This window comes from Protopterus annectens, chromosome 11.part0 (assembly GCF_019279795.1).
Source record: "Protopterus annectens isolate FY-2018-M chromosome 11.part0, PAN1.0, whole genome shotgun sequence".
Taxonomy (NCBI): Eukaryota; Metazoa; Chordata; order Ceratodontiformes; family Protopteridae; genus Protopterus; species Protopterus annectens.
In genome coordinates, this window is record NC_056745.1 from 1,129,162,112 (window position 1) to 1,129,181,674 (window position 19,563).

Sequence of the window (19,563 nt, forward strand, 5' to 3'; positions counted from 1 at the left end):
AAAGATGGAGAAATGGACCCCCCTCATCATTATCTTCCATAACAGAAAAAAACATGGTGAAACTTTCTGGTTCATTTCTAAGCCACATCCAGTGAATCGTGTGAAAAATGAAAGGGGGGAAAAAGTACAGTTTTGTACCTACCATAAATGTAGATGTCCGATAGATATGCAACTGCAGTCCTTACATATGGGTTGTCCTGCCTCAGGCAGCCCTCGGTCGGCCGGATTCCAAAGTCTGGGTCCGACGTCGGCTGATGTCGCCTCCTTCCCGACGTCATAGCGGCTGGGGTATAAAAGTATCAGCCAACGCCATCTTCCTCAGTGTTTCTTGCCCCAGATGCCAGGTGCCCTCCAAGGAAGGCTAAAATTAGAACTGGATTAAAAAATTCCAGACATACACAATAGCAATAAACAGATACACCATAACAGATATCCCCAGCTAAGTATAAAAGGAGGAAAGTGGACCCAATGCACAGAGGGGAAGGAGGGAGGAAAAACCTGACTGCAGTTGCATATCTATCGGACATCTACATTTATGGTAGGTACAAAACTGTACTATGTCCTTCAAGAATGCAACTGCAGTCCTTGCATATGGGTTGAATACCATAGCCAAGCTGAGGGTGGTAGGCTCTCCAAGACAGGGATGGTGTAGCTAAAATGCCCTGCAGGACTGCCGAAGCAAAGCCTGCTCGGGATCTGGAATATAAAGGGAGGTTGCAGTGCTTGGAAAATGTATGCATGGAGCTCCATGTAGCAGCTTCTAGAATGTCCTTTGTATCCACCCCTCTTTGGAAGGCTGTGGAGGTGGCTGTAGCTCTGCTGGAGTGTGGTCTGACATTGGCTGGCACACCCTTTCCATGGTAGGAATAACAAAACCTGATGCAATGTCCAATCCATTTTGAAATTGTTTGTTTGGAAATTGCTTTTCCTTGTACTCCAGGAGCATAAGCTACAAATAGTTGGTCAGACTTTCTGTTGGCCTTTGTTCTGTCCAAGTAGTAGCGTAGTTGTCTGTGAATGTCCAAAGTGTGCAGTAGCTTTTCCCCTTTATTTTGAGGATTGGGGAAGAAAGTAGGCAGGTGAATTGCTTGATTTAGAGACACCCTGGAAATCAGTTTTGGCATAAAAGAAGGATTGGTTCTTAAAGAAACCCTGTCCTGATGAAAAATGAGGAATGGAGGTACTGCCATGAGGGCCTGTATCTCTTTTTTTTTTTCAAAATAGGTTTATTGTTTTAACATATAAGAGAAATATCATAACAATTTTATACAAGTAATTAAAAATAGGTATTATTATAATATTCAACAAAACTAAAGTATTTACAAAGACATCCACTACAATCAGATCAATTAATTAAACTAAAATACCATGCTATTGAAATTAAAATTTTTTTAACAAATTTTGTAAATTATCCCATACAATAAAATAAGATGTTTTTCTATTTGTTCTAGTCCTAATTGTGTTTATTTCCATATGGCACACTATATTCATAACATGTTTAAATTCATTGAACGAAGGAGGTGTATCTGAAATCCAATTTCTAGTTATTATTTTCCTAGCCACTGCTAGAATAGACCATAACAAGGGAAGCTTAACCTTTTTAACACTTTGAGGTACAGGTGTGTTGAATAATATAAGAGATTTAGAAATAATGAAATTATCTGTAAAAAGAGCCTGCAAAAATTCATTAATTGACTTCCAGTATTCTTTCAATTTTATACAGTCATAAAACATATGAGCCCAGTCAGCATTAATTTCTACATTACATCTCTTACATAGATTATCTTTATTATTTATTTTATTCATCATCAAAGGTGTATAAAAGATCTATGTAAAAATTTCCATGTATAAAGTCTCCAGACAATGGAAGACGTAGTTCTATAAGCAGATTCCAATATATATTGTTTATCTTGTTGATTTGGTGGGTCCCCATTAATAGAAGTGAAATAATTCCAGTATGAATCTACACTGTAAAAGTTTCTTGTCTGATAACTTTATGTATGTATGAAAGTTTACCTTTATCAGAAACTTTATGTTGTAAATTTAATATCAAGTAATCAATCAGTGTTGGAATAGATTCTTCAACAGTTATAGACATTAAATCTATTTTATTAATGAGATGTTGTCTAAAGGTCTGAACCTCTAACCAGCAAGTTTCTCTTAGATCAAATTCTTGTTTTAAGAAATCTAGATTTTTAACTTTATTATCAGATATCAACTGATACCAGTACTTTAGATCATTATCTATAGCTAAATGAGTTCCTTCAGATGTAGATGACAAAAGCATACCCTGAGTATACATTATAGGAAATATAATAAAATTCCATTCCCTATACTTAGGGTGCATGAATATAAAGTTATGATAACTAATAATAATATTTAATGGGTAACAAACCATATGTTTAGGTGTAATAGGTGAAGTACAAAATTCCTTTAGTAACCATAACATGGAGTTATTTACAATCATATGTTTATGTGTTAAGGAGATTTTCATGAAGTGTATACTAATTAGCTCCCAATAATCTTTCCATTTTGTGACATATGACTGATCTATTAATAAAGTAATAACTTTTACAATAGAAGAGATAGTATATAAATTAAAGTCTGGAAAAGAAATACCCCTTGAGACCAGCTATTAGTATGTTTCTTTAATGCAATCCTAGGTCTATTAGGTGCCCATAAGAAATTTAACATTAGTGTGTTCAGTTTCTTGATAATTATTTTTGTAGGTGGAAGTATTATTGATTGTATTAAGTATAAAATCTTGGGAATATTATCATTTTAATAATTGTAAGTCTCTCCTCCATAGTAAAAACATATTATTCCAGGTATTAAAAGATTTTGTATATTAAGAAAACAGGTATTATAATTATTATATATAATAGATTTAATATCTTTAGATAGTATTATACCTAAATAAGTTATCTGACCTGAATTGGGTACATATTTAGTAAAATCACTAATGAGAATATTTTTCGTGTATATATAGGTAGTATTTTAGTTTTTCTTCATTGAATATTAAACCAGAAATACTTTTAAAATTCATCATGTTATCAAATAGAGACTGTATAGAAGAATTAGATCCTGCTGATGTAATTAGAACATCATCTGCAAAAGTTGAATTTTGGATGTTGTATTTTCATCTATTTCAAAACGCTCTATGTCAGTACTGTTTCTGATCAAATTAGCCCAAGGCTCCATTACTAAAGTGAATAATAGTGGAGAAAGTGGACATCCTTGTTTTGTACCTTTAAGAATGGGTATTTTTGTGAAACATATGTTCCTACCTTAATATAAGCCAACGTTCCTTTGTATAAATGTTCAATTAGATTTACAAATGCATCCGAGAAGTTTGTGCACTTCATTAAGGTAAACAGATAGTCCCAACTTACTGAATCAAATGCTGAACTTATATCAAGACTAATAAGTGTTAAATCTTTCTTTTCCTATTTGCAAAATCTATTAATGTTAAAGTTCTTCTTATATTATCAAAAGTATTTCTATTTACAATGAAGCCTGTCTGATCTATATCTATAATGCCGGGAATGATTGTCTTCAATCTATCAGCAAAGATATTCATAAACATTTTATAATCAACATTAAGTAATGAGATGGGCCAATATGAAGAACATCTAGTTGGATCTTTATTAGGTTTTAAAATTGGCGAAATAAATGTATATTGCCAAGATGGGGGGGTTATTAACTCAGTTTGGGCCAAAATAAAAACCTTATGTATTAATGAATATGTATTTTTAGAAAGGATTTTATAAGGGCCTGTATCTCTGAAACTCTCCTTGCTGAGGTTATTGCTAACAGGAAAACTGTTTTCCAGGAAAGAAATTGCAATTCTGCAGATGCTGCTGGCTCAAAGGGAGGAGGAGTTAATTTTTCCAACACGAAATTGAGGTCCCATGCAGGCACTGGTGGTTTTCTGGGAGGTTTGATATTCTTTACCCCTCTTAGAAATTGTCTTAGCAAAGGATGTGAGAACACAGGAGGATCGGTGTTGTATCTTGCTGAAATTGCTGAAGCGTGTATTTTTATGGAAGAATAGGAAAGTCCATTATGCAGCATGTCCGCCAAGTATTCCAATATCTGTGGAATGTTCATTACTGATGCATCCTGTCCCCTGTTGGTATTCCAGATGCTGTATCTCTTCCATTTGGCTGAATAAGCTTTTCTGGTGGAAGGTCTGCATGCTTCTAATAATATCTGTTGAACTTCCTTGGAGAATGAGATATGTGGAGAAATCATGGGACCCTCCAAGCTGTCAGCCTCAGAGTTTGGAGGTTTGGATGAACCGTCCTGTAATTGTGCTGAGTCAAGAGTGGAGACCATAGCGGCAGGGTCCACGGTTTGGTGCAAGTTATGCTCCTTAGCAGAGGATACCAGTGCTGTCTTGGCCAATCTGGAGCTATTAAGATGCCTTTCGGTTGCTCTGCTTTGATCTTCAGTAACACCTTGGTCATCAATGGTAGAGGTGGGAATGCATAGATTGTTAGAGAGTTCCATCTGAATGAGAGAGCGTCTATTCTCCAGGCTTGTGGATGATGTGAGCTCGTGCAGGACTTTTTCAGATGATGATTGAGGTGGGAGGCAAAGAGGTCTACGTCTGGCCTCCCCCATGCAGAAGTTATTTGTGCAAAAATGTCTGGGTGCAACATCCATTCGTGCGGATCCAGGATGTTTCTGCTTAGACTGTCCGCTAGAACATTGTCCCTGCCCGGAACAAACTGGGCTTGTAGCTGTATGTTCAGTTTCAGGGATTTTTCCCAAAGAGTCATTGTTAGTCTGCAAAGGGGGTAAGAATGAGTACCTCCCTGCTTGTTTATGTACCACATAACAGTGGTGTTGTCTGTCCTTATTAGTAGATGACCTTGCTGAAGATATTTTCAGAAGGCCTCAATTGCATGCATTACTGCTAACATCTCTTTTTTGATTGATGTGCAGATGTACTTCCCGGGGAGTCCATTGCCCTTGAATACATCTGCCCTCCATGTGCGCCCCCCATCCATGGTCTGAGGCATCTGTTGTAACGGTTTGGCTTGTTTGAGGCTTGTTGAAAGGCATACCTTTGTTTAACTGGCTTGCTTGGGCCCACCACAAGAATTCCCTTTGTAGACATGGGTTGAGTGGGATAATTGCTTCTAAGTTGTGGCTGTGTTGAGACCATAAGCTTTTTAGGTACCATTGTAGTTTTCTCATATGTAGCCTTGCCAGTGGAATTAGTAGAATGCAAGATGCCATGAAACCCAGGGCCTGCAGGATTTTCCTTGCAGTCATATGGGTGAGCTTTGCTAGGCTTTTGAAGTAATGAGGTAGTTGTTCTTGCTTCTCTTCTGTGAGGTAAGCCATTTGAGATTCTGTGTCTAGTTTGGCTCTTAGAAAAGTTATTTGTTGGGATGGCAGTAGTCTTGATTTTTGTAGGTTGACTGTGTATCCCAAAGCCTGTAGTAAGTGAATGACATAATTCAAGTTTTTTGTCAAGGCTTGCTTGCTGTCCGCTTGTATAAGGCAGTCGTCCAGGTAAGGGTATATTTGTATCCCCTGGAGTCTGCAATGTGCAATTACTGATGCCAGGCATTTCATGAATACTATGGGCGCAGTAGATAAGCCAAAGGGCAATGCTGAGAATTGATAATGCTCTGACCCGGCAAGAAATCTGAGGTATCTTCTGCAACTGTGTCTGATTGGGACATGCAGGTATGCCTCCTTGAGGTCCAGAGTAACCAGCCAAGACCCCTTACCCAGCATGGGAAGGAGTTGCTGTAGCATCAGCATTTTGAATTTTGGTACAATGAGAAAGGTATTTAGAGCAGACAAGTCCAGTATAGGTCTCCATTGCTTTTCTTTTCTTGGAACAAGGAACAGTCTTGAGTAAAATCCCTGGCCTTGTTCCTGAGGAGGAACCTTTTCTATTGCTTTGATTTGTTTCAGCTTTGAAATTTGTTCGAATGCCTCTGCCCTTTGATTTTGTGGCAGGTTTGGCATGCCTTGTCTTGTTGGTAACGTATGGAAGTGGAACCTGTAACCTTGGTCTATTATGTCCAGAATCCATTTGTCCTTTGTTAAAATGTGCCAGTTTTCTGAAAATAAGGATAATTTTCCACCTAAAGGTGCTTCTCTTTGAGCCTTGGTCGGCGGTGTCAAAGGCAAGGCATTGTGATTGTCCCTGTGGGGCAGGGGAAGTCCCCGCGCCACCTCTCTGATTAGTCGGTTGCCATTGGCGTCCCCGGTAGGAGCCTCTGTATTGCCCTCTTCCTCGGCCACGCCTGTTTTTTCCCCTTTGAAATTTGTCAGTGTCCGGAAAGGACCAATTCTTAGAAGGCCAATTCCTGCTGAACCTACGAGGCTGAACCTGGAAGAAATCCTTGACTGTTTGCGCTGATTTAGCCTTTTCCTCAATTGACTTCAACACATCCTGAGCATTAGTACCAAATAGCTTGTGCTTTTCCAGAGGTGCATCTAGAAGCTTTGCTTTAACATGATCTGGTAATGGCTGTTCTTTTAACCATGCATGTCTACGTATCTCGGCCCCTGTCATAGCTGCCCTACATGAAGCTTCCAATGCATCATATCCACACTGAAGAAAATGGTTGCTAACCTGCTGTGTGTTGTGAACCACATCCTGCAAGGCCTTCCTATCTAAAGGCTCAGGAGAGGCTAACTTTTTCTGCAAATCATCCATCAAGAAATCCTGATACTGAAACATATGAAAAAGGCAATTGAGGGCTCTCATAGTCAGTGTGGTTGAGGTATAAACTTTTTTGCCCCACCTCTCCAGGGACCTAGCTTCCCTGTCTGAGGGCAAGGGATTCTTGGCCGTGGATGTAGTCACCCCTTTGGGCCCCTGGGAAATTGTTTCTAGATCAACAGCATGGGCCTTAAAGAAATGTTTATGAGTTTCAGGAACCCTGTAGTATCTGTCCGGCTTGACAGGAGCAGGAGGGAGAGAATCAGGAGAAGCACTCGAATCTGAGTACACATCATCCAGAACATCAAGCACTGGAGGGATAGCTAAAGGCCTGTGTTGTGGTAGCTTAAGGAAGGTACAAAGCCACTTCCTGGAATCGGAGTATTCCTGGCCTTGCCACTGAAAGTGCTCCCTTATGGAGTGAAGAACTTCCCCAAAAGAAATATACTCAGGAGGGGAGGCAGAGGGGATTGAATCCTCTGCATCAGAATCCTCGTAGGCCTGGAAGGACTCTTCCTGGGTATCAGAGTGATCAGAGTCACCAGAGGCTTCATCTGAAGAAGGGGTGTCAGTATGCTCAACCCTGGGCCTTTTGTCAGAAGGTGGCTGAGATCCTCTTTCAGGATGGGCCTGGGAGCCTCTGATTAAGGAAATTAAATCTGCAGCTAAAGACATGATTTGTTTATCAGAAGTGGGCTGAGGCAGAGCTTTAGGAGGGTGAGACTTAGCCTGGCTAGCAGCCTTAGCACGTGTGTAGGCCTTGATAGACATAGACATAGGGGGCCTAGCTGCCCCACGTGCTGGAGTAACCTTGTCCACTGGTATGGTGTCTCCGGTAAATCTTGGGCTTCAGAATCTGGAGGAAAATCAACCACCGGCACCGGCGCAGGCTCCGGGGCCGGAGTGATCGGTAAAGCGGTGTCGTCGGTCCGGAGCGGTGGAAGAACCGCCTCAGAAGAGGCCGATGCACTCGCGGTAATTTTTGGCGTGGAGTCGGTGGAAGTCGCGGGCCGAGGATGTCGGTCCCGGTCCTTCCGTTTTTTGGAAATATGAGTTGTCGGTTGTTCCGGCGGCATGGTATAGGAGAATTTGTCGCCAAAAAAGTCTTCAGCAAACTCTGCCCAGCGCCTGAGTGTGCGCTTATTGAAGCAAGCACAGGTGGCACAGGCCGAGACGTGGTCTGGGCCAAGGCAGGGGAGGCAGTAAGAATGGAAATCCTTATGAGGTATTTGTTTACCACAAGACAAACAGTTATTAACTTTTTCAGTTTTTTCTGACATCGGCTGAGGCAAGAAAAAGATCCCCAATGGGGTACTTAGCTTTTTTGATGACTTCGGATACGAAACACACAGGAGCTGACCGACCGGCACTTGCGAACTGTTTCTGCTTCGGGCACCGCGCGGCAAGAAAGACGGAGGAAAATGGCGTTGGCTGATACTTTTATACCCCAGCCGCTATGACGTCGGGGAGGAGGCGACATCAGCCGACGTCGGACCCAGACTTTGGAATCCGACCAACCGAGGGCTGCCTGAGGCAGGACAACCCATATGTAAGGACTGCAGTTGCATTCTTGAAGGACATCCAAGTGTTTATAACCCAAAATCACCTGAAGTGGAAAGGGGTCCCTATAATGCCTGGGAAACAGACACATACATATACTCTTGGGAGACCAGCATTTCAACCTAAAGGTGTGTGGCCTGTGACTGCTAAGCAGATGCTGGCCTACACTGTACTAGGTAGATCAAACCTAGGTCAGCGTCTAGATAGCTAAGGCCAGAGTCTGCATTGGAGAAGGTTGAGTAGGACACAATACAGTGAGCAATGGAGGCCATATGGGAACCACTGTTGGTGCTGACACTAGTCTGCACAGGACAGGGAAAAGCTGGATCTCTAAAGGAAGGACAGAAGCCCTGTCTGGAAGACAGCCCAATGCTGAAGGCACCTGCACTGGTTTGGCAATGTTGGAAGGGCTGATATTAGAAAATGGGAACTTAGATGGGTTTCTGGTACCTAATGTGGAGTAGCCATCAAATCACTGAGACCTGTAGAAAAAGGAAGTGTTCACATCAGGTGCATATTTATGACTTTCAAATTATCTTTAGACTGGGTGAACAGAAACTGCCTATCTGTGCTGGAGTACCATGATGGACTTAAGCAAGCTCCACATAAGTGGAAAAATAGGAGACCTCTGGACTGAAGAGGGAAAACAAAAGGCCCACCAAAACTTGAATGTACATAAATAATACTGGAGAAGAGGTCAAGGCATAGAAGACACCATCACTTTTGAAGAGTGAGAAGCAGAAGATGAAGAATTCTCTATCCTAGTTAGCTCAGGTACATCCTGTAGAGGGAGGCATGATTCTTATTCAAACAAATTTAGCCTGTTTAGCTTAAATACTCAGCTGTTTAAACAGACTTAGCCAACTTAACAAAGAAATGCTTCTTAGCAGACTAAACAGACTCAAGTAAACAAAACATGACTGGAGAAGAAGTAGAGCAAGAAAGGGAAAGAAACTATGTCTGTATATGTGGCGCAATCACAGGCCTGATAAAGGCTGAAACTTCCTGTACCTGGCATTCTAACCAGGAGGAACAGAGCTATTTTTCCATCTCCTTATAATGTTCTCATTAAATGTATCACAAGGTTCAGACAGATGGTAAAGACCTACACAATAAACAAACTTGTGACCATTGGTATTAGTGATTTGTTTGCCACAGTGACACTTATTTAGGAAATGAGGCATAATTGCAAAAGAAGGGCAAATGCCCTGCAACCAGGAAAAGAAGTGCTAACCTGCATGGTGTGCCAATGCCTTAATAAAAGGAGACTGAATAAGAAAAAAAAATCCAACAGTAAACTTTACAAAATAAAAAAAAAAGTAAAGAAAATAAAAAGGGGCAAAGTCATCATCCTATACTGACAAAGCAGCAGAAAGCAGAGTAATGTCACATTTTTTTTCTGATATGGTAGTTTAGAAATGAATGCATTTACCAGTAGTAAGAAAAAGTACTGTTTGTACCTACCATAAATGTAGATGTCCGAACTAGATAGCATCTGCAGTCATAACAACTGGGTATTCACAAAATGCCTGGCATCAGTAATCGCCCACTGCAGACTACAGGGAATCCAAATTTATCCATACCTGGACGACTGCCTGCTACAAGGGGACAACAAAAGCAAGCTGACAACAGATTTACAAAGGGTCATTTACTTGCTACAAGCACTGGGATACACAGTCAATTTACAAAAGTCAAGGCTGATACCATCCCAAACAAGGACATTCTTGGGCGCGGAATTGGACACAGTAAAACAAATGGCATTCCTAACTGCAGAAAACAAAAGAACTCCCTCTTTACTTCTTGGCACTAACAAAACAGAACAAGCTAACAGCAAGAAAAGTTCTGCAGGCCTTGGGCTTCATGGCATCATGCATAATCTTGGTTCCACATGCCAGACTGCATATGAGAAAACTACAGTGGTACCTAAAGAATTTATGGTCCCAACACAGGCACAGCCTAGAAGCAGAAATTCCACTAATCCCGTGCCTAAAACAGGAGTTCCTATGGTGGGCTCAAGCATGCCAGTCAATCCCAGGCCTACCCTTTCACAACTATCAAGCAAGCCAAACCATCACAACAGACGCCTCAGACCTAGGATGGGGGGCTCACATGCTGGACAAATGCGCATAAGGATTGTGGGCAGGACCAGCTTCACCTGCACATCAACCTAAAAGAAATGCTGGCAGTAAAACTGGCAATCCAAAAATTCAGACCATTTCTCAAAGAAGGCCATTTGATGATAAGGACAGACAACACCACAGTCATGTGGTACATCAACAAACAGGGAGGCACTCATTCATACCCCCTATGCAGACTGACTTTGGACCTTTGGAACCTGGCACTCAGCTACAACATCCAGTTACAGGCAATATTTGTACCGGGAAAGGAGAACACTCTAGCAGACATGTTAAGCAGAACCATATCGGATGCTCACGAATGGATGCTACACCCGGACATCTTCAAGACCATCGCAAAGAAATGGGGAATGCCACAGATAGATCTATTCGCTTCCCCTCTCAATCACCAGCTCAAAAAATTCTGCACAAGGACATTCCATCCACTTGCATGGAAAGTGGATTCGCTCTCCTTCAGCTGGAAAGGTCTGACAGCATATGCATTCCCACCTCTTCCCTTGATACACAAGGTATTACTAAAAATCAAGGAGGAACGCCCAAGGATAATCCTGATAGCTCCGAACTGGCCAAGACAACACTGGTACCCATTGCTGAGGAGCATGTCTCGGGACAAAATGTGGTCAATACCCTGATGCCTTTGATGTTAACTCAGAACAACTACAGCATCATGCATCCAAGCCTAAAACGTTGCAACTGACTGCATGGAACATCACATAGCAGCAACTAATCCAGATCTTTCCCAAAGGGTTAAAGACATTATCCTTGAAGCCCGCAGACCTTCAACAAGAAGGAACTATGCAGGAAAATGGAAAAGGTTTGTCATTTGGAGTGCTGAAAGAGGAAAAGATGTGTCGAATATAGATATTGCTAACATTCTGGAGTATTTGGCAGAGCTTCTACATACAGGCCTGTCCTATTCCTCCATCAAGATACATGCATCAGCTATTTCAGCAGAATACAGCTTTGATCCACCTGTCTTTTCACATCCTCTACTCAGGCAGTTCCTCAGAGGGATCAAGAATGTAAAACCTCCTAGGAAACCACCATTGCCAGTTTGGGATTTGAACTTTGTGCTAGAAAAGTTGACACTCGCACCTTTTGAACCAGCAGCAACAGCAGACCTACAGCATCTATCATGGAAAACTGCTTTCCTACTGGCAATAACCTCAGCAAGAAGGGTTTCTGAACTTCAGGCCCTAATGGCAGTACAACCCTTCCTAATTTTCCACCAAGATAGAGTGTCCATGAGGACTAATCCTACATTTATGCCTAAGGTGGTATCCAGAGTGTCTTTAAACCAGGCAATCCACCTACCTACCTTCTTCCCCAACCCACAAAACAGAGGGGAAAGAATGCTGCATACCTTGGATGTACATAGACAGCTACGCTACTACCTGGACAGAACAAAAAGTAACAGAAAAACTGACCAGCTTTTTGTAGCCTATGCAACAGGAAGGGAAGGAAAAGCAATTTCCAAACAGACAATCTCCAAATGGATAGGAAATTGCATACGATTCTGTTACTCCTTCCATGGAAAACCAATTCCACAGAACATAAGGCCTCATTCTACAAGGGCAACAGCCACTACCACAGCCTTCTTACGAGGAGTGGCAACCAAGGACATTATTGAGGCGGCTACTTGGACCTCCGTGCATACATTTGCCAAGCATTATAATTTACCTCTGTATTCCAGATCCCGAGCAGGGTTTGCCACTGCTGTACTGCAAGGGATCCTAACCACACCATAATCTATTCTTCCTCCTCCCCTAGTTGGCTATGGTATTCTACCCAGTTGTTATGACTGCAGATGCATCCATGAAGGACATATTCGTGAGCATCCGAGGTGGTTCTGCTTAACATGTCTGCTAGAGTGTTCTCCTTTCCCGGTACAAATATTGCCTGTAACTGGATGTTGTAGCTGAGTGCCAGGTTCCAAAGGTCCAAAGTCAGTCTGCATAGGGGGTATGAATGAGTGCCTCCCTGTTTGTTGATGTACCACATGACTGTGGTGTTGTTTGTCCTTATCATCAAATGGCCTTCTTTGAGAAATGGTCTGAATTTTTGGATTGCCAGTTTTACTGCCAGCATTTCTTTTAGGTTGATGTGCAGGTGAAGCTGGTCCTGCGTCCACAATCCTTGTACGCATTTGTCCAGCATGTGAGCCCCCCATCCTAGGTCTGAGGCGTCTGTTGTGATGGTTTGGCTTGCTTGATAGTTGTGAAAGGGTAGGCCTGGGTTTGACTGGCATGCTTGAGCCCACCATAGGCACTCCGCTGTTTTAGGCACGGGATTAGTGGAATTTCTGCTTCTAGGCTGTGCCTGTGTTGGGACCATAAATTCTTTAGGTACCACTGTAGTTTTCTCATATGCAGTCTGGCATGTGGAACCAAGAATATGCATGATGCCATGAAGCCCAAGGCCTGCAGAACTTTTCTTGCTGTTAGCTTGTTCTGTTTTGTTAGTGCCAAGAAGTAAAGAGGGAGTTCTTTTTGTTTTTCTGCAGTTAGGAATGCCATTTGTTTTACTGTGTCCAATTCCGCGCCCAAGAATGTCCTTGTTTGGGATGGTATCAGCCGTGACTTTTGTAAATTGACTGTGTATCCCAGTGCTTGTAGCAAGTAAATGACCCTTTGTAAATCTGTTGTCAGCTTGCTTTTGTTGTCCCCTTGTAGCAGGCAGTCGTCCAGGTATGGATAAATTTGGATTCCCTGTAGTCTGCAGTGGGCGATTACTGATGCCAGGCATTTTGTGAATACCCAGTTGTTATGACTGCAGATGCATCCATGAAGGACATCGGAGATGGAGGAAACAGGCCAGGGGATCAAAAGCAGGATTAAGTGTAAAAGCAGCCTGGGAAAATTTTAGCCACCAGACTATACACAGAGTTCCAGAGTCCTAAAGGTTACTGGAAGGTCAGTCTCCTTAACAGATGCAATGTTAAAATGGTACAAACCAACCCAAAAGGATTACTTAGTTTTTACAGCAGAAATAGATATGTTATGACCCTTTTCTTGTTTTACTAAATAATTCTTTAATCTGCTTTTGTCTGTGTGTTTCTGTTTGGCCCCACTCTCAGTCACAGGTATTACATTTTTGATACAGAAGGCAGAAAGGCAGTACAGGCTGTACCTAACATGTCATTCTGGAGACAAACCTATTATAAAACAATGCTAACCATTTCGTGCAGAGCCATAGGAAAGATGAGATGGACAGGTTACCTGCTTCATGTCAAACTACTGGAGCAATGATCTGAGTATGCAACCCTTATAAATATAGCTGGACAGTTTACAAGGTGTCATTAAGTGATCACAAAGAGTTTGCAAACTGATAAACCTATTTACCTTGCATCCAAACTTTCTTCAAGTGGACTTGAGCCCATTTGCTCTCACAGTGAAGGTCATCCACAGATCCTAGGGAGAGAGAACATCTGCAGGGGGCAACATTTAAGCAGCCATGAGGGTTGGTTGTGTCTTCACCAGCATCCCAAGTATGAGTGCATTTCTGTATGTCTTGATCCCTTCCCTTAGGTTGGGAACATGCAACAAGCATCACTGTGGGAGCCTACTATGCAACTGCATACTCCCATACATTTGCTTAATGAAGGCTACGGCCATACAGTGGGGCTTGGTGCATTACATACCCTCTCAGACTGCATGCACTGCCCTCTTTTTCTGAAGGCTTAAGTTGCATGTCATCTGCTCTGTCTCTCTTTCTCCCAGGATGGATGGACACTCACATATCTGCCAGCTCTGTCAAGCACTGAGCTGCTAATCGAACTCTGGTTGCCTGGGCTATAGTCAGGGTTTAATCTCTCTGCACGACTGCAGCTCACTCAGGCAGTATTAATCCATCACACACCTTTGAGCCAGTTAAGATGTTAAACCACTGGTAGATAATTTGCAAATCTCACCTTTGAGCCAGTTAAGATGTTAAAACACTGGTAGATATACCTGGCACTGATGCCGAACAATGGCACTTATAAATGTTTTGCTTGGCATTCAGCTGCATACCAGAGGGGAGTATCTTTATTAGTAATATTACAGCCATTTTCTAACAGCCTTCTAGCAAACTTAATCAGATTTAATGGCAGCAATTAATGGCTAATTCAGTGTTTTTAACATATACATGCATATCCAAGTATTGATCATCACTTCACCCTGCCACATTAGTTGTCTGCCTGGTACTTAAACAACTTGCAAAAGCCAAAGTCACAATTTTTTGACATTTTGGTCTGACAATGTTGCCTACCCTTGTGTTAAACTGATGTTCATGGGAAGAAACAGCTTTTCCCAAAATTCAACATTTGTCTGCATTTTCAATCTGTCTACAGAAATCACTATTAAAGATGGTCTGCAGTTAAACACAGAATCTTTGAAAAGTAGAAATCATACTTTAAAATAGTAACACACAAGGAGGACTCTCTCAGTCCTGCTCTGCACAGGGCAAAATGATTAGCACTTCAAAATGACAGTTAAATCATCATTAATGCACTGAATTACGCACTGTTTCCACTTCAAGCCATTGATGATAGTGGCCAAAAATTCAGACTCGAGGTTAAGTTCAGTAAAAATCTGACATCAGTTGTGTACTATTGTAATATAGCTGTTGTACCCTCTGTTCTTTATTTACAAGTTTCTTCAAATTTTAGTTGGAAATGAAGGTTTTCAAGTAGAACAGCATAACTTTACACACGGACATTAAATATCTTTCCAGTGTGTGTCCTGTGTTACAAAACATGTCTTTTCAACAGCTGTGATCTCACTTCTTCTTAGTGGCCCTCTTTCCTTCACCTTTTTTGGGCCTTCCTTTTCCTCTCAGTTTTCTTAGTCGTCTCATTTCTTCTTTAAAATCTTCATGTTCATCCCTGTAAAAATGGATGCAAGAAATTATTAACTTTTAGAAAACAATCATTTATTTGTTACTCTACTGTTAAGATGAGCCAACATTCCAATATAAATCTATTTGAATAAGACTGTAAGGACAGCCAGAGGCTGGTAACTAAGAAAGCACTGAACTCTTATCCATGTTGTTTTGTAATGGCTACTCCATGCAACTAAGTGGTTTATACTGCTGAAAAGGAAGAAAACATACATTTTGCATCTGTTGTTGTAGAGGTAAATCTCCAAATGTACCAGCACTGAAGTACCTTAAATTAGTGTCCTGGATTATGAAAGGCTGGCTGTGGTGAAATATGATTAAGGGGCTGAAGTCACTAATCTCTTTCCCAGGGGGATTACAGGTTAAAAGACTGGTCTATGGTCAATCTGAGGGCCCCTCAGTGACATACTTGGTTGTATGCCCAGATACCCAAAATAGATGTGTGTACATTGTCAGTCATGCACTGGCCACTGCTGCATATGCATTGACTCGGTAACCATATCTAAATATTCATGCACTGCATGAACACGCATGCAGCAATAGCCAATACATGAATGTTACTGTATACACAGTGCCACACATCCATCACTGCATGCTTATTCATGCAATAACCACTGTTTTATGTTCATCCAAGCACTACCCATGGTTACATACACATTTCATGCAGTACATGCCACTATATACTCACTACCATGTATCCATAGCTGCATTCTCATTCATCCACTAGCCACCAAAGCATACCAAGTCATGCACTGCATGTCACTGTACATTCGCTACCATGCATCCATTACTGCATACTCATTCATGCACTGCATATCACTGTATGTTCATTACAGTGCATCCATCATTGCATGCTCATTCATGCACTACCCACTGCTGCATATTCATTCAAGAAGAGCATGTTACTGTAGCTGTGTATGCCAACCATCCCCTTCTAAATAGAAGGCAATCAGTCTAAAGACTGTTACAAGCCTAGCCAACAACCAGAGGTCAGAATCATACCCTGTACCTTGTAATTGTGAGGTGAAGAGAAGCCGTACATACTAAGCAGTCTACAGGCTATACTATATGGATAACCAATAATCAGTCTGTGACCAAAGGTGAGAATCAAACCCTGTACCTTGTGTAAATACCTAGGCTTAGCCATTAAGCAATCCCCTGTATTTTCATTACAGTACACCAATCGCTGCATGCTCATTTATGTGCTACCTACTGCTGCATATTCCACAGTGCATCTATTGCTGCATACTCATTCATGCACTACCCATTGTTGCATACACATTCATGTACTACATGTAAATGTATGCTCACTACATTCTTTCTCATTCATGGACTACCCATTGCTGCATATTCATTCATGAAGTGCATGTCACTGTATACACACTACAGTGACCTATTGCTGCATGCTCATTCATATACTACCCATTGTTGCCTACTCTTTCGTGCACTGCATATCACTGTATACTCACTACAGTACATCCAACACTGAATACTGTACTGCACTATCCACTGATGACTGCATGCCACTGTATACTTACTACAGTGTATCCAATGCTGTGTGCTCATGCATGCACTACTCACTGCTGCATACTTATTCATGCGGTGCATATCACTGTATACTCACTAAAGTGCATCCATCACTGCATGCTCATTCATGAACTACACAATGCTGCATACACATTCATATAGGGCATGTCACTGTATCATGACTACAGTTCATCTAATGCTGCATGCTCATTCATGTACTACATGTCACTGTATACTGCCTTGTTGCCTGCCCTACATTTGTTCTGAGTGATCCTAAATAAGTAGCTGTCGTAAGTGTATACTTTGCCTTTTGTACAACCTAAAGGTTGCCTCTTTACTCTGGCCAAATTTTTTTTAATAACTTTAAGAAATCTGGACTTTCTGCATTGTTTGGCTATGGCTTGAATTTCCAAATGAGATAAATAGTTGCACTGAACTTTCTGATGCTTTCAACTCTATATGCAATAAGTTCCCATGTTAAACTGCTGATTTTGTGCAGTCTGTGGAACATTTGTTATCTTTTTTTAGCAGACAGTGAAAATGTATGTCTTATCAATTTCCACCAAAGTTCCCAAAATATTTATTTTTATTTATTTATTTAACATTTGCTTAACAGGGAAGTCCAACTGGGCCAGTAGCCAATTTTCAGCGGATCCAAAATATCTTTGGAATTTGGATGGACTTGAAACACACTAGAGGCCATGTGATCAGAATTATGATGAAGGGTGGCACAACCTCATTAGAAGTCTTTTATGTCATAGAACTAAGGATTTTACCTCTCTAGCATCTCTTATTCAGTTGAACTAAAAGCACATGGAAAGTATTTGCAGTTACCTTTTAAATGGTGGACCTGTTTCTCTGAAAAGATTACACAGGGAGTATAAGGTTCGACTTTAGCAACTTCTTACTTATCAAATTCTTTTGCTTTGTACTTTCTAGGACACACTGCATGCAACTATAAACTTTTCTTCTGGAAGTGTTTTTGGTGTTTTGTATACTAAGGCTGATGCATTAGCATGGCATAGGCAATCTTAAATGAAAATAAACCATACAGACAATCTCAGTTGCAAACAATATACATTTCAAATCATGTTGACACAAGTGTAGCTGCAAGCATTACACATCACTTATAATACATCCAGCCATTGTCAGTCACTCACTCATTCAGTTCCTGCCTTCTTTAAAACCTCGTTCCTTCTCTGCATGTATTAATCCTACACTTTGCATTTTTTCCTATGTAATTTTCTCCTACCCTTTTCTAAAGATTATTCTACGATTACTGTTACTCTCCTTAAAGGTATGCATCCAAAATGCCAGTCTGTCCTTGTTTTTTTGAGCATCATAATCACTTATCACTTTGTATTATAGTTTTCTGCTTGTGCTATGTTTAGGAGCCTTAACTGTGTTCTTCTGAAATATCCCTTCAAAATTGGGTAATCCCAATCCACCCTGTTCTATTGGAAGAATAAGCTTATCCCACTTGACTATTGCCGTCTTCCCCTCCCAGATAAACTCCCTCAGCTCTTTATTAATTGTTATCCACAACTACCCCTCTGGTAGACAAAAATATGCCTGACCTGTGTAAGAGACTTTTTGTAATTTTACTTTCGACTTTTCCCAGTTAGGGGTCGCCACAGCGGAACTCCAGTCCGCTAATGATTGACAGTAGATTTTTACGGTGCCGAAGTGCCAGCTCAACGCCCAACCTTCAACGAAGGCATGCCCATTCACGCATGTCTTTCGAATGCTACATGACCGTGGGGAGTACATGCAGACTCCACACAGAAGGCGCTCCAGCCGAGAATTGAATGGGAGAATCCCTTGCTGTAAGGCGACAATGCTACCGCTGCACCACCATGGCTTTGACCTGTGTAAGAGAATAAAGGGACTAAAAACATTGTAGCTTACTACTGATATCCATATAACAAGAGCTTCCATTTTCTCAGTTTTTGTATTATACTTTGTTTAGTCTCTTCCCACCTATCTTTAGCAGCCACACCAGTATCATTTTTAATCCATACTCCTAAATACTTCATTTTATCATATCCCCATAGGTATGGATATTGCTGAACCAATTTGTATGTGGGTACATAATTTACCTCTATTGCCTTTGTTTTAGCTTCATTAATTTTGTATCCCAAAAAGATTTGAAGCTGTCTCAGTATGTTCCACAGCACTGTAATGTTCCTTTCTGGTTTTGGCAGGTATAAAATAATATCATCTGCAAAGAAAGCCAGCTTTTCTTGACTAGCATACCAATTATATCCTTGAATTTCTGAGTCCCTTATTTTCTTTGCTAATGGTTCTAAATATAATGCAAATAACAAAGGGAAAGAGGGGACACCCCTGCTTGGTTCTTCTGCTCAAGCAGAGATTATTAGTGAGGACCCTATCCACTTCATTTTTCACCTCTGATCCCTCAAATATCCTCCTAATCAACTTTAAATTTTTATAAGGGAATATAAATGCTTCAGTCCAAATAAATTCTTGGCATTTTCCCATTCTGTCATCTTTCCCCCTGTAGTTATTTGCTCCCAATACCTTGGTTCCTTTGCTAGTTTTCTACAATAAATTCCAGCCGCCTCTTGGCTATTGTCTATATCCCTAATTGCAGTCATCCCTGTGCTTTTCAGTCCCCTGCAAGTTTAACAAAGTCCAAAGAAGTCCAATATTTCCAGAGTTTCTTGTTCTGTTATGTTTCAGAAAGTACAGTTGTGTACACTTACCATAAATGTAGACGTTCGAATGTATTCACTGTTGCAGTCATCA

The 19,563-nt window shown here is 41.1% G+C and overlaps 1 protein-coding gene across 2 annotated transcripts in view; it reads right to left on the reverse strand.

The window, feature by feature from the left end:
* Positions 1–14,386: 14,386 nt before the first annotated feature.
* MRPS33 (mitochondrial ribosomal protein S33) overlaps positions 14,387–19,563 on the reverse strand; it is a 351,502-nt gene continuing 346,325 nt past the window's right edge. For both annotated transcript variants that reach the window (XM_044088488.1, XM_044088487.1), the window contains one exon: positions 14,387–15,253. In XM_044088488.1, the coding sequence (XP_043944423.1) occupies positions 15,148–15,253 (106 nt within the window). In that variant the 3' untranslated portion in view covers positions 14,387–15,147. The remainder of the gene's footprint in view (positions 15,254–19,563) is intronic.